The 15840-nt window shown below is 43.7% G+C and overlaps 1 protein-coding gene across 10 annotated transcripts in view; it reads left to right on the top strand.

The window, feature by feature from the left end:
• Positions 1–15840, top strand: part of LOC147433890 (Plasma-membrane choline transporter family protein) — a 97746-nt gene that overhangs the window by 42061 nt on the left and 39845 nt on the right. For 8 of the 10 annotated variants that reach the window (XR_015185227.1, XR_015185228.1, XM_086489828.1 and 5 more), the window contains 2 exons: positions 3967–4141; positions 6509–6702. Coding sequence is in view for 8 of the 10 variants with exons in the window: in XM_086489828.1 (XP_086345954.1) it covers positions 3967–4141; positions 6509–6702 (369 nt within the window). In the remaining 2 variants the exon portion in view is untranslated. The remainder of the gene's footprint in view (positions 1–3966; positions 4142–6508; positions 6703–15840) is intronic. The other 2 variants (XM_086489829.1, XM_086489833.1) reach the window with 2 other exon arrangements.

Here is a 15840-nt window from a genome sequence, read left to right as displayed (position 1 = left end):
GTAAGGCTTTCATTCCAACGGGGGAGCCAATCGGTGCACCAGAAGGGGGGAGTGGATAGTAGCACGACAACGGTGGAGCCATTTCATCGGATGTGAGCGTGATGGAGAGCAGCAAAGTAAAAGCAAAAGTGCAGAGCCTTGATATGGGGCATGAAAGTAATAGCCTCATCAACGTCTGATGTGAACTACCTAGAAGGTAGGTAAATCAAGCACAAGTAGGAGGTCACACCATCACAAAGCAAACCTCAAAGTTTAGCCACACAAGTGGGGTTATACCAAACCAAGCACTCCTCATTAAAGTTAGTAGTTTAGGATGGCAACATAGTAGGAGGCCACTCCCACTGGATAGGTATCCTATAGGGGTTTATATGTGAAAAGCATCAATGAGATGAGTTTTTATGCAAAGGGAAAATGAGAGATAAAAAACCGAAGATTATAGACGATAAAATACTTTTTGAAGGGTAAGTAGTGGCAAAACAGGGAAAAAAATTTTCATGTGAAATTTAGAAGCGCCATCTTGCTATGTCTGCTCTTTGGGGAGACCGGTATGCTTTTAGAAAAGCACACAACTGAAGCTATGATACCATTGTAACAGGAGGGCACCATGTGCCAACGGAAAAGAACAGAAGAAACAAACTTTTAAGCACTTCAAAAATGATTGCATTGAAAGAGATGCACGACACACGAGACGCGGAGTGGCAGAGTTTCACCCCAAGAGAGCACTGGCCCCAAATCTTGGTGCCCCTTTCGGCATTTCTTTATGTTGCTTCAACACTTTACAGCTTAGGCAACTCCTCTTTGCACCTAATACGCGGTAGGATGCCGGAGAGTAAGCCCTCAAGTCATATTTAAAGGCCCTTGAAGAAGTTTACACGAAAAGCTACAAACTTAAAAGCTTTTGGTCCAAAAGCATAGTGCCCTTAGGGGTTGTCCGTACAACTGCCACATCATCGACTGTCAGCGCGATTCACAGAATTGTCCATACAGTTTGCCATGTCAGCAAGTTAGTGTAAATTGCAGAGGGTTCGTACAGCCCTGCCATGTCATGAAAAGCTACGCAATTTGATCTTGTGTGTGTGTGTGTGTCCTGGTTTACTTTTAGTAAGTTGGGCCTCATTGAATGGGTTCCCATAAGTTGATTGGGAACTATAAAAAAATGGGCCTCTCGATGAGGAACTGTAAGTTATAAGGCTGGGATCTGCAGGTTGGCTATGGTTAGGCTCGCGGAGCCGTAACCCGCTGGGTCTTCAGTGGCTTGACACGTCAGCAGTTTGTGACAATTAGTATGGAGTTCACACTGGACAAACTCTCGTCTGGGCACTGACACATGGCAGCGATACGGGTGGTGGTCTAGTGGACACCGTGACCAGATCATCACCACCACAGTGTGCTGGACTGGGATATTTGCTAGCCATTGGTGGCTCTTTATGATTGTATATATGTGTGATTGGACCTAGTTGTCATATGTTTCATCTACTTTCTATGGTCTAGCGTCTTGAGCTTGGGTCTGTGTGCAACATCGCACACCTGCACTCTCCTTGCACATTGGAGTCTCGATACCCCATTGTACTTGTCAGTCCTGTGCTTGGAGTTGAGTGTGCTGCCAGCTAGAGTCTATACTGGTTCCACGAGTTAGTTGAGTTCCATAGTGTTCTGAGTCTATTGTTGTGTCTTTGAGTTGCGTGTTCCATTGCTGTGTTGTGTTTTCTTTCTGGTAAAAGTGAGGTTTCATGCATATTGCATTCAGGAGCACCCAGCTACAGTAGGCTTATGCCAATGACTCGTTGTTCATGCCTCGCAATAACCAAATTGACATACGAGAGATTATGCAGGCATTGGATACGTATGGGCTTGCGGAAGGCCTTATGCACTTGATTGGCACCATCTTTTGTGGCCCGGGGATATTCTTGATCCGCATGTGATTGTAAGACACTTTTGACTGGATATGAAACACTTGAACGTCAAATTGCAATATTGGAAACTGTCCATATGGCCATTGAATGTTCGACTCCGTATTGTCCAGAGCATCATGATGGCCTATGTATAGTTCTACTTGCCGTTGTTGCATTGGTCTCATCCTCACCTCACAACGCTTATGTCTGATATTTTATCTCATTGGGCGCCGTTTGTTATCAATGGAGAAACTTTGCACTCTGAAGCGTTTTTGGGGGACTGAATATTTTGGACCTTCGCCACCACGCTCTTGCGAGGAAGGCCATGTTATTACCTACTCTTGCGCAACAGTCTCAGCCATGGCCAGTCATGGTTGCCTCACTATGTCAGCATGTTACCACTTCCGCTTTTGGTGATTGGCAACCGTCCCTCTGCGAGATTGTGTTTGGCTAGATGGTCGGTCATATTCCTGGTTGCTCGATTACTTCTAGTTTACTCTTTGCTTGGAAAGCCATTACGGCTCTCTACGCCAGATTGGACTTTATGGGACACACCTTTTGTTGCCATTTCTACCCGCAACATTTATGCTTCTCTCTTGCATGATCCTTGGCTGGTTGACCATCTTAATGCACTATGGTCTTTATATAAATGTGATCAATGGTGGAGAAAGCTCTTATTGCAATTTGGAAGAGCCATTTGCTTCTAAAGGAACATCTATTTCTATGGTACTCGTTGTGTCAGATGTTTAGCCTGTGATGAGATTGTCAGACACCTCCTTTGGGATTGTCATTGCACAAGGGCCTTCCTTGACTGCATATCAGCTTGTATGCACCTCCACTTTCCCTCGGCAATTTTCCACAAACGGTTCTGGGCTTTTGGAATTCTCCCAGCTTCCCTTCAACGATTTGCGGTCTTATTCACATAAGTCAGATTTTGGTCTCTATGGTTTTTGTGCGCCAACACTATTTTTGAATGTTCCATTGGCATGATGTGGATCCCTTTCCTAAAAGATTTCACTTAGGCAATCCTTACATTTTGCCCTTGATGTTGGGGACATATCCCGGATATCCTTCAGCTTTCCTATGTATGCTTTTAGAGCCTTCACATTACGGAACACTTTTGTGTTCTTCCCTTTGTATCTGATCTTTCTGATGGGTTTTCCTCACTTTGAGGTTTTCAGCTGTAAATTAATCAAAAAGATTTATAAAAAAAAGTGTGTGTGTGTGGGAGCATAGATTGGTACCTAGTTCTAGACCCACTTCTATGCATTGATGACGTTAATGGGGATGTCATATTATTTAGTTAATACTATGCATGATGGAGCTGATGGTTATTTTGTCTTGTGGGTGTCTACCATGTATTTTGTCTTGTGGGTGACTACCACGTATACCTTGCACTTTCCTTAAAGGGTGAATCTGGGCTTATCCTGGATTCATCTAGGTATATCTTTTTTATGGTGTTAGGTATGTTCTTCTCCAAAAAACAAACATTTTGACAGAAGCACAAAAGTTTAAAACTTAGCAAGTCCTTAGGTTTGAAAATCTACTTTAAAAATAGCTTTTCCTGAGAATATTAAATTGCAACATGAGCAGCATATTGATCTGGTTGTAGTGTTTGTGAAGCTACATACCAACCAGTGCTGCTTGATTATAGCATGTAATGAAATTTTCATGGGAGTGAGAAAGACATAAATCGGTGATTGACAGTTTTTAGAGGAGGGGTTCCTGGACCAGATAGAGCTTTTGAAGGGTACAATGTTAGTAAATATTTTAAGCTTTATTGTGGGTCTCTAAATAAAATGTTCATAAACATAGTCCTTAAACCAAGGCGTTTCAGAGAACCTGCAATACAATGAAAGCATTCTCATCCTTTGGCAAATTTGAATCCTTGCTTCACAATCTCAGTTATAGTAATCTTATCAAGTGGCAGATCTTAATGAATACCATGTGAGGTGGATCATTGACCCGTGTGTGGTACTTAAAAGAGGTGGTTTACCAAAAATTGTGATTGTATGAAAGCACTGTTTTTTTGTCAACACTGGATCCTTGATTTACAAACTTGATCAATTGGCAGGTTCAGGTCCTTGCTACATGGTCTTAATGGAGACCTTCCCATTGCATAGGAAATGTGTCCCGAAGCCTTCCAACACACTAAACAGTGTGAATGTGGATATAAGTGGGAAGCAAAAGAGCATGTCATTGGGTGATAAGTTGTATGGCCGTGTTGCCCAACTTATTACAAAGAATTGGTTAGTGCCCTGATACAAGTAAATTGAATGTATGAAGAGGAATATAAGTGTTTGTGATGTTGTAAAATTGGCATTTAATTTGAGTGGATATATATATGTTTGGATCTATCTTTGGCACTCCTTTTGATTATTCAACTCAGCTAACAATTGTCCTATCCAAAAAGGGGGCCATCACTTCCTCTATGGAAAATTAAGAGCTATTTGTTTTGCTTTGATGGTTTTTTGGACGTTACCATGTCCAATGCATGAGCAGGTTGAAGCTTTGATACCAATGGTTGTCCCTCACAAGACCCATCCTGCACACAGGACGTAACACAAGCCATACTCACACGTAAACGAATGTAGAGCGCAAACATCATACTCACCTCCCATCCACAGATCCAATAGAGGCTCACCCCCGAGCTTGCAGCCAACGGGCTAGCCTCTACCACAAGGGCTGGTGTCCCATACCACGAAGCCCACACCAATCCGTGATGTGCAGGTAGAGTTGCCAAGGGCCTAGAGTCCAAGCGTGGTGATCACACAAGATGCCTCACACGAGACGCGTCCTACTTATAGGACGTACCTAAGAGGGTGCTATGTTCACACGTGGCCGGACATAGCTCAAGCGCCCATCCTGATGTAACGTTACCCTTCCTCTTTCTAAGGCGTGCCCTCTCAAGCCTAAGAAACACTCAATCATTCTCCTTCAAGTGCAAGCCACATTGATGCTTGCGTGCTGCTTTTTAATGACGCTCTTGAGACTTTTGCAAAGCCTCCTTAACCTTAGCACAAGCAGTCTCCAGATGTTGTACAAAGTGATCTTGAAAAACCCTTGACAATTTCAAAATTGGTTCCTTCCTCATAGAAGTCAGAACTCCTTGGAAGTGTTCTTGTAATCAAACTCCACCAATGGTAAGTACTTCTCCCATTGAGTTTTGTTGTCAGAAATATAGCACTTCTACAAGATTAATACCACAAAATTGGTTTTTTCTTACTGTCAATCGATCTGTGGATGAAACAATGAAAAGAACTTGAACATAGTACCCATCTTGTCACACATTGCTTTCCATAACAAATTGGTATATCTAGTGTCTCTATTTGAAACAATAGATTGTAGGCATTCCATGCAACCAAAAGATGTGCTAGACAAACAGCTTAGTCAAACGATTGGCCTTGACTGTTTTCTTTACTGGGACAAAAGTAGCTTGCTTGTTGAACCTGTCAACTATTGTACAGATGCCATCATGCCCACTTCGAGCCTTGGGCAGGTCGAAGATGAAGTCCATCGTTATACTCTCCCATGGTTGATCCAGAATAGGTAAAGACTCTAGGAGTCTTGTCACTTTGTGCTCGTCATACTTTACTTTCAAATGTACCAAACAAGTACGCACAAACTCGTGCACATCCTTTTTGAGCTATGACCTATAGAAGTATCTCTCAACACCCTTAAACGTAGCCTCTATGCCCCTGTGCCCAACAAAAGGAGGATTGTGATACTCTGTTAGAACCTTGTGCCTCAAATCACATGTCAAACACCTCCAAGAACCATCTTTCTTTAACACAAATAGCACGGGAGAACAAAAAGGTAATAATTGGGTTGGATCGAAATTTTCTCCAAAAGGTCTTTCACTTGGCTCATGATTTCTTCATTTTGGGCTTTGCTGACTCTATAGGGTGGCCAATTCTGTGGAGTGCTACCTGGGATCAAATCAAGGGTATGATCTTTTGCGTTTTAGGAGGTAACTCGTTAGGCAAACCCTCTGGACAATCGGCTTGAGTGTGGCAAAATTTTTGTCAGATCGAGTAAACAAAAAGACTGGATTTCATTTATTTGGAAACAGTGCAGTTGATATGAGTGGGATATGCGGCACGTTTTACGGGTTTGTCATATGGTAGCTTGCTTTTCTGGTCGGTGGGTCTGACACATCGTCACTTTGTGACACGAACATCACATCCCTTGACTCTCTAAAAGAAATCCCATTTGCACTTGAAATTACTCTAGATGGGAGTACACTCTTAGGCTAAAGCCTTTTCTCTAAGCGTCATTTTCCTTCAAAGCATTACTTTATTTGTATGAAGCACAATATGTCTTCTTATCAGCTTCGAAGATAGAGATGTGCATGCCATGGTTTTCTAACACTAAGCACAAGAAGGTTAATGGTGTTGCTTGGGCACATATGTTCATCCATCTCCAAATTCGACATCATGAACAAGATGGAAATGTCAAAGTTGTGTTGAGATATAGGTAATAGTTGCTAATTTGTTTATTCATGATACATGTGATCTGTAAAAGGTTCAAGCTGTCTTTGACACTTGTACCAAAGATTTAAGATGATAAACCTTCATGGCTTGGTTGTCTAATGAATGTGAGATTATATTTTTCAGGTTTCGGGACTACATCATAGATATAATGAATGGATGGTCGATACTATCATGTTGTGGTGTTATCGGTGGGCTGCTTCTTACGCTTGCATGGATTGGAGGTCTGCAAAGCTATGCAAAATTAATCATTTGGTATTCATTGGTGTTCGTTGACATCATTGCTTTTGTATATACAATCTTTTGCTACCTTAAAGCAGGTAGCTTTCATTTATTGAGCTTTTTTGGCTGTACTATTAATATTACACAAGCATCTCTCTCTCTCTCTCTCTCTCTCTCTCTCTCTCTCTCTCTCTCTCTCTAGAGTGCAGATGAGGATGGATTCTAGTAATAGTAGTATTTTGTTCTAGTTTTTTTGTACCCAGACATGGTATCAGATTCACAATTTTGTAACAATTTGGTCTCATAGGTTATTTTAGCCTTTTGAAGACGTTAATATATAACATTTCATTTCATTTCTCTCTCTCTCTCTCTCTCTCTCTCTCTCTCTCTCTCTCTCTACAACTCACAGAGAATGGATTTCTGACCAGACCAGCTTCCATGGATTCCCACTTGTCACATGGATTACGGTCTGCTATTGGAGGGATCCTCACATCAGCTGGAGATTGAGAGGCAGATTTAAAGGCATCCCAGCGGCTAACAAACTCTATCAGCTATGTCAGAGAGAGCTAGAGACAGAGCTTCATTACATATGTCAGTGTACAGCCTACTATGAGATACGTGGCCGCTTCCATTGCCTCTTTAGAGAGGGGTTTGGGCCTCTATCTACAGCCATGCAATTTTACGACTAGAGATGCCTTGGTCTATATTTGATGGAGATACGACATCGAGCAGGGCTCCTCAGAGAGAGAGAGAGAGAGAGAGAGAGAGAGAGAGAGAGAGAGAGAGAGAAATGAAATGTTATATTAACGTCTTCAAAAGGCCAAAGTGACCTATGAGACCAGAAAGTTACAATGCGGTGTATCTGATACAAAGTCAGATTAACAAAATAAATTAAACTAGGATAACAAAATATAAATATTGCGGAAACCTAAACTAAGCTGATAGGTGTGAAAGGTGAAAGGCGTGAAATGTGTGAACTAAGCAGTACAATGTGTAGACACTATGGGAGGGAAGTGGAGATCCATCTTCATAGAGATCCATCTTCATCTGCACTCTGGACGACGAAAAAGTATGGCTCGGATCCTTTGCTGTAGCCTCCTTCGAAACTGTGTAGCTCCTCTTCTCCATCGGGGTCGTCTAGATCTCCCTAGCTCCAATGCTCGGTCTATGAGAATGCCAGTAGTGCGGGCACACCTCTCCACTGTTGGCTGCTCCTCTGTCTGTTCTTCTGGGTGTACATTATCTAGTGTAAAGAAATCTGTGATCTGTCTCTGAGATTGTCTCTCTTCAGCTCTCCTCAGTAAAGTTTCTCTATGCCTGTCTATCTCAAGTAGATATAGCCCAAGACATCTCTGATCCTCATAACTCATGACCCTAGATAGAGGCCCAAAACCTTCTCTGAATAGACAATGAAAACGGCCTCGTATCTCATAGTACACTGTGCAATGACATATGTAATGTACCTCTGTCTCTGCCTCTAGATGGCATAAGCGGCATATCTTGCTATCTGATGGTGTCCCTCTGAATGTGCCAGTCTCAATCTCGAGCTGATGTGAGGACGTGCGTATCTGGCCAATGGAAAAACGCAAACCATGAGAAAGATACGTGTCCATATAGCTAGGTCGAATCACAAACCCATCCCCCGTGAGGTGGAGAAGATGCTCTCTATATAAAGCCATCTTTGTGCCCAACTCCTGTATCGGCTCTATCCATGTCCTCCTCGTGTCTAGCTGGATATGATCCTGACGAATGAGTCTATTAATCTCTACCCGCGTCAGAGACCTCAAGGGTGCCTGTAGAGAGTATTGAAAAGGAGGCAACCTGTCCATGGCGAAACCATGTGTCTGAAACCATGATGCCATTTGTGCATACCAGCATGATGTATCCCCAATAAGAGCTAATTGTTTGGAGGACTCTAGAGCCACCCTGGCATATCTGTCTCTGGTAGTATCCCACAGACTATGTATAAAGGAGACTGATCTGGTAAGCGCCTCAATCTCCATAGGGGGGGCAACTTATTCCGCTCGAATGATATCATGCGGTATGGAAGCCTTGGCTCTAATCAGCCGAGAGATCATAGATACCAGGGGCTTCTCCATACGCCTCCAACCATCCTAGCCTACAGAAGGTCCCTAAACCTGCACCCCATATAACATAGTAGAGGCAACCAAAGTATCAAAGAGCCATAACTTTGTCCTAGGTTCGTGGAACTGAACCTGCGAACACATCCTCTCCATTCCTCCCAGAGCCGCACCAGCTCTAGTTAGTCTAGTCTCTACTGCTCTTCTCAAAGAAAATCTCGGCCCAGTAAAGACTACCCCCAGGTAAGTGTATGCATCTATATACTCCACAATCTCCTGACCATATTTGAAAGTAGGTATTGATCTCCTGACCCATTGCGGTGTGGTGTTAAACACCATAACCTTGGTTTCACCTAGGTTTACACACAATCCACTATCCTTTGCAAAACTGCGTAGTGCATCCAAATGTCGTTGCGTACCTTCTGGTGAGTCAGATATTAGCACAATATCATCAGCATATAGCAACAATGGGATCCACGTCCTTGCCAGCTGGTCACCCCTGTCACCCTCTCTGTCAATGTAATCAGATACCTCATCAACATACATACCAAATAGAGTAGGAGACAATGGGCAGCCCTGTTTCACTCCAATAGTAGAGTGAACTAGTTCAGATACCCCTTCCGGAGTGCGTACATGTCCCATCACCGATCTGTACAAAAGTGCTCGTAATTGGGCAAGGCTTGGTAGGGTCTGGAAGGGGTTCTTGTCGAGGAACCGTATATAATGATGTCACATATTGGTCCCACACATCAGGTGAAGTAATCACTGGGCGAGGGGAGTGCTCATGGAAGAGTCGCCATGCCTCTCCTGAGTCGCTACTCAAGAACATCTGATATAAGTCTCGCTCCATCTGAGCTAGGTAAGCTCGCTTCTTCCGTCGCACAAGGCGTCGGAAAGCAATCCGAGACTGTCTGTAAGTGATGACTCCTAAAAGAAGATCCCTCTGAAGCTGGGCTCTCATCTCTCTGCATTCCTCATCATACCAACTATTCTGGGGCATGCTCCCAGAATGTCGTCTCTTGCCCGGCTGAGTGTGTGGGTATGCCACTGATGCAGCCCCATGCAGTGTCTTAGTCAGTAGAGTGGTGCACTCCTCCACCGAGAGGCCTGTACCATTTGTGCCAGCTGTGCCTTCCAATAGACGGTCCCAGATCTCCTCTGTATAGAGAGAGAGAGAGAGAGAGAGAGAGAGAGAGAGAGAGAATGAAATGAAATGTTATATTAACGTCTTCAAAAGTCCAAAGTGACCTATGAGACCAGAAAGTTACAATGTGGTGGATCTGATACAAAGTTAGAGTAACAAGATGACAAAAATGAAATGACAAATGACAATCGTGGTCGAATGAGTGTGGGCCGAGCTTTGTAGTGATGGCTGCTCCTCTATCTGTCCCATATCTAGTGGAAAGAAATTTGTAATCTGTCTCTGGGACTGTCTCTCTCTATCTCTCCCAAGTAAAGTGTCTCTATATCTGTGTAACTCAAGTAGATATAGCCCAAGACATCTCTGATCCTCATAACTCATGACCCTTGAGAAAGGACCGAAACCCTCTCTGAATAAGCAGTGGAAATGGCCCCATATCTCATAGTACATTGTGCAATGACATATGTAATGTAGCTCTGTCTCTGGCTCTAGCTGGCATAAGCGGCATATCCTGTTGTTTGGTGGAATCCCTCTGAATCTACCAGTCTCAATATCCAGTTGATGTGAGGATGTGCGTATCTGGCCAATGGCACACCGCAAACCATGACACATATGTGTGTCCATGTAGCTGGGTCGAATCACAAACCCATCTCCTGTGAGGTGGAGAAGATGCTCTCTATAGAAAGCCATCTTCGTGCCCAACTCCTGTGGCGGCTCTATCCATGTCCTCCTGGTATCCAGCTGGATCAGGTCCTGACGACGGGCTGACGTATGAGTCTAGTAATCTCCACCCGTGTAAGAGACATCGAGGGTGCCTGAAGAGAGTACTAGAAAGGGAGCAGCCTGTCCATGGTGAAGCCATGCGTCTGAAACCATGATGTCATCTGTGCATACGAGCATGAAGTGTCCCCCTCAAGAGCTAACTGTCAAGAAGACTCAAGGACAAGTCTAGCATATCTGTCTCTAGTAGTATCCCACAAGCTGTGCTCAAAGGAGACTCATCTGGTAAGCGCCTCAATCTCCATAGGAGGGGCAGCTAGCTCTGCTCGAATGATAGTGTGGGGTACGGAGGCCTTGGCTCTGATCAGTCGAGAGGTCATAGATACCAAGGGCCTCTCCATACGTCTCCAACCATCTTGGCCTACAGAAGGTCCCCATATCTGGACCCCATACAACATAGCTGAGGCTACTAAAGTATCAAAGAGCCATAACTTTGTTCGAGGTTCCTGCAACTACCTGCGAACACATCCTCTCCAAGCCTCCCAAGGCCGCAAAAGCTGTAGTCAGTCTAGTCTCTGCTGCTCTCCCCAAAGAAAACCTCGGCCGAGTGATGCATCTGTATACTCTACAATCTCCTAACCATATGTGAAAGTCGGTGCTGATCTATTGATCCACTATGGTGTGGTGTTAAACACCATAACATTGGTTTACATACAATCCACTATCCTCTGCAAAACTAAGTAATGCATCCAACTATTGCTGCATACCCTTTGGTGAGTCAGAGATCAACACAATATCATCAGCATATAACAACAATGGGATCCACGTCCCTGCTAGCTGGGCACCTCTATCACCCTCTATGTCAATGTAATCAGACACCTCATCAACATACACACCAAATAGAGTAGGAGACAATGGGCAACCTTGTTTCACCCCAATGGTGGAGTGAACTAAATCAGATATCCCCTCCAGAGTGCGTACATGTCCCATCACTGATCTGTATAGAGCCATAATCCCCCAAATCAACACTATGGGCACCCCCATCTCCTGCAATCTACGCATCAATCGAGCTCTTGGTACCATGTCAAATGCTTTGCGGCAATCCACAAAGCTACAATAAATCCATCTTCCATGTGACCTGCCCTCCTCAATGATGGCTCTGAGTGTCAGAATATGATCAAGAGTGGAGAAAAACCCCTCTTGAAACCAGCCTGGCCCTTTGCTCTTACACCCTCATCCTCTGCCCAATTACTCAACTGCTGCTCAAGAGTGAATATATACAACCGTGCCAATGTGTGCCCAACCATAATAGTGCGGTAATTCCCAGGCTCTGTAGGATCACCTGCTTTGAAGATAGGAGAGAGAGAGAGAGAGAGAGAGAGAGAGAGAGAGAGAGAGAGAGAGAGCGCTACATTTTGAGAGACATACCTAGAGTCGGGATCAGAGATTTTTTCATACCAGAGCACAGAAGAGAGCAACAAGATGGTAGAGATAGAGACCATATCATCAGTAGAGGCATATTGAGTGATTGAGCAGCTGAGATTGGGAGATCAGAAGACCTAGGATGCAAGGTGGAAAGGTACGTAGTGTACGGTACGGTTTAGGTACGTACGGAACGTACTTTCGTACTGAACCAACCTTTAGGTACGTGATAGGTACGTACCATTTGTAAAAAAAGAAAATTACACTAAATTTAAGTTCACAGACCTTTCAAAAGAGAGATTGTAATCCTGGTCGATTAAAAAAGCCTAAGGCTCTCTCCCTTTCACCCTATTATCCCAATCTGAAAGCGCCTCTAGCACGAGTGGTCCGTGGAGAAAATGGCCCCAAAAAAAAACAAAAAAACAAAAACACCCAAAAAAATAAAATAAAAAAATTGCTGTACTGTACCGTACGGTACGTACTGTACCGTACCGTACGGTTGTACCGTACGGAATCGTAAGGTACGTACGTACGGATTCCACCTTGCTAGGATGAGAGGCCACTCTTCTAGACGAAGAGACTACATCAGCAGATCAGACTTATCTTGGCTAGATATGGGAGTTGTCTTATGCAGACCCTATCTGTGGAGGATATTGATACCATTCGACATCGACCCATGCGAGCCTTTGATCTTTGACACCTCCCTAGTTACTTACCCATCGAGTTTATCATTTTCTTTATTGTTATTTTGTACACACACTTTTACTGTTTCACATAGACTTTGTATTAGATCCACCAGGATTGTATCAGTTGGTCTCACAGGTCCTTTTGGCCTTTTGAAGACGTCTCCTTGGTTTCAGCTTCATGTATTTAGTATGGACAGACTACCCCCCTTCCACTAGTACTCGTTGGGTGCACCCTCCTTGTCCCTGACAGTGACCGCGATTACCCGCCTCATCATATAGGATTTGATTCAACTAGACATTAGGAGGACATGGACATAGCTGACACGAGAACTTGGCACGCAGATGGCTTTCTACAGAGAGCATCTTTTTTATCTCACAGAGGATGGATATATGATCAGACCTACCTATATGGACACTCATGTATCCCATGGGATACGATTTGTTATTGGTCAGATGCGCACATCATTGCACCAGCTAGAGATTGAGACTTGCAGATTTAGGAGAGTACTAGCAGAGGCCATGATTTGCCAGCTGTGTCATATAGAGCCAGAGACATAGTACATCACATATGTCATTGCCCAGTGTACTATGAGATACGAGGTGGCTTTCACTGTCTATTCAGAGAGGGCTTTGGACCACTAGCTAGAGTCATGAGGTATCAAGAGATTAGACATAGGGAGAGTATCTTGAGGAGATTAGACAGTGGGAGACATTCACAGAGGGAAATCACCGACTTCATTAGAGCATAGACTTGGCAATTAGATCAACAGGCTTCAAAGTACACCTATACCGGAGGTATATTGACTGATGGAGCCATTGAGCTTGGGAGATCTAGACACCCACATCTACAAGGGCCACCACGACATTGATGTAGGCTCCATCAGAGGATCAAGACTATTCTAGCAAGGATGGAAGATGTCCAATACGACTATTTACCAGCGTGGACATTGACGATACTCTTCAGCGACCGATGCAGGACATCCTTGGACAGTGCCCGATGCCAGACATCCTCGGACACTAATGTTCATTTTAGCTTTCATTTTACTTCATTTTATATTGTAGATTTGCAGGCATTTTCATTGCCTATTTAGAGAGGGCTTTGGCCCCTTATCCGGCATCATGGATTACTATGATCAGGGGTGCCTAGGTCTCTTCTTGTTGGAGATCCGAAGAGTCAAGGAGACTACCCATGGGAGCAGAGGACATACACATAGAGGATCCGTACAGAGGCAGATCACTACAATTTACAGAGATACTACTTGGGATGGCCCACCACATGTTACGCAGGAACACTTTGGGACATCCTTCTTGATCAACCATCCAGCTTGGCCGCTCATGACTCTTGAGGATGCGAGGATCTGCACATCGTAGACAAGGTCTACGTCGGAGGCTACGAAGCATATTAAGCAACATTGATCCCTCCCCCTCCCCTTGGAAAGTTGACTTTTGGGACATTGAGGCCATACTGCAAAGACCCATGAGAGAGTTTATGGGATGATCTTCGTTGTCTGCTTTCTCCATTGTACCCTTATTGGCCATCATGTGATTGTACCCCTCCCCATATGTTTTGAGATGATGTATTATGTGATGCTGACGATGATGATGATGAGGATGTAGGGCAGGCTTACATTCCCACCTACTCTAGGGACCCTCATTTATTTTTAGTGTTATGTTTCCTAGACATTGTACTAGAGTTACACATGGATGCAGTGTGACATAAAAACGCGTTTCATGCAGATGAAACCCCGAAACCTATGAAACGTTTTGCCGAAACGCATGAAACGGACATGCAGTTTTTATGAAACGTTTAAAATTGGGGCTTTTTTTCCAGAAACTTTGTTCAATAGAAGTACTTTGTTAAATGAACCAATGATGCATCAGTTATGATTCATGAAACTAGTGGCTGTGTTTTAACTTTCATCAATACTGAACATCTCTTTGATCGTGCTTGCTTAAAGTCGCTTCTAAGCAGTGAGCACTGAGCACGTCTCTCTCTCTCTCTCTCTCTCTCTCTCTCTCTCTCTCTCGTGGACATTAAAGTCTAGAGTCATGTGTGCTACATTATATACATATTTATCATATTTTATTGAGATATAATTTAATGTCGTTTATGAAACCTGTTTCATGTTTTCGACTCTATAAAACGAAACGTTTCAAAACCTCGAAACCCCGAAACGACTGAAACCACGAAACGTTTCATGTCACACTGCATGGATGTAACCTTTTGGTCTCATAGGTCATTTTCGCCTTTTGAGATCTAGAGAAACATACTCTCTCTTGACAGGGGGGATAGTAGTGCAGTGGTGCAGAGACAGATGACAGATTTTTCCACTCGTATATCCACGGAGAGGCATAGCGTTCGGACAAGAAGCAGTCATTCATGCAGGGTATTGTAGTAGATCGAGCTACTAAGTTAGATAATAAGTAGATCTAGGCGTCCAAGACTTCACAGAGGGTCACTTCATACATGGTATACAAGATATTATAGGTAGGGAGCGGGAGAGACCTCCACGGTTTGTCACTATGACCAATGTGGACACCATATCATAGAGACCCATCAGACAATCTATTGGATGAGTATCCCCTACATACACGTGACACACCCTCTTCTATTCCCCCCCTCTATTAGGTTTAGGGTGGGTAAAAGAGAGTTCCATTCATACTAAGAACATGCTAATTACAATGCTATTTGCTCAATGGAAATTGACTAGAATGTGGACAAAAATGAACTTGATTACTGGGTAGAAATGAACTTGATTGCTTGGTAAAAATGAGTACAAAAGGGATGCTTATATAGCACAAGGGAGGTAGCATCTCCTAACCTCATGCATGACAACCTGGAACAACCTATTCCAAGAGCCAAACTCGAATTTTCATATTCAGGGGATTTTATGCATGCCTACATGACTCCTACATGTGATATTATGCTCTATAAATGTCCCACATTGGATAGTCTATGATCAAGGCCTCTTTTGGCAATGCTGCCACTCAGGATGCCCAGTAGACTAGGGACATGCTCCACGGTGACTCTAGGATGAAGCCCATGAACCTTACAACCCTCCCCTTGGGGTTTGGACTAGATTGACAGACTAAAGATACAACCCAATATCCACACGGGATGACACTATCCACACAAGGCGACAAAACCTTCCCTTCAACTGGAGAAGATACAAATCTTCATAAAAT

This window comes from Adiantum capillus-veneris, chromosome 19 (genome assembly GCF_014529385.1).
Source record: "Adiantum capillus-veneris isolate H3 chromosome 19, ASM1452938v2, whole genome shotgun sequence".
Lineage (NCBI taxonomy): Eukaryota > Viridiplantae > Streptophyta > Polypodiopsida > Polypodiales > Pteridaceae > Adiantum > Adiantum capillus-veneris.
Note: the sequence above shows the minus strand (reverse complement) of the source record. Positions and strands in the feature narration are given on the sequence as shown.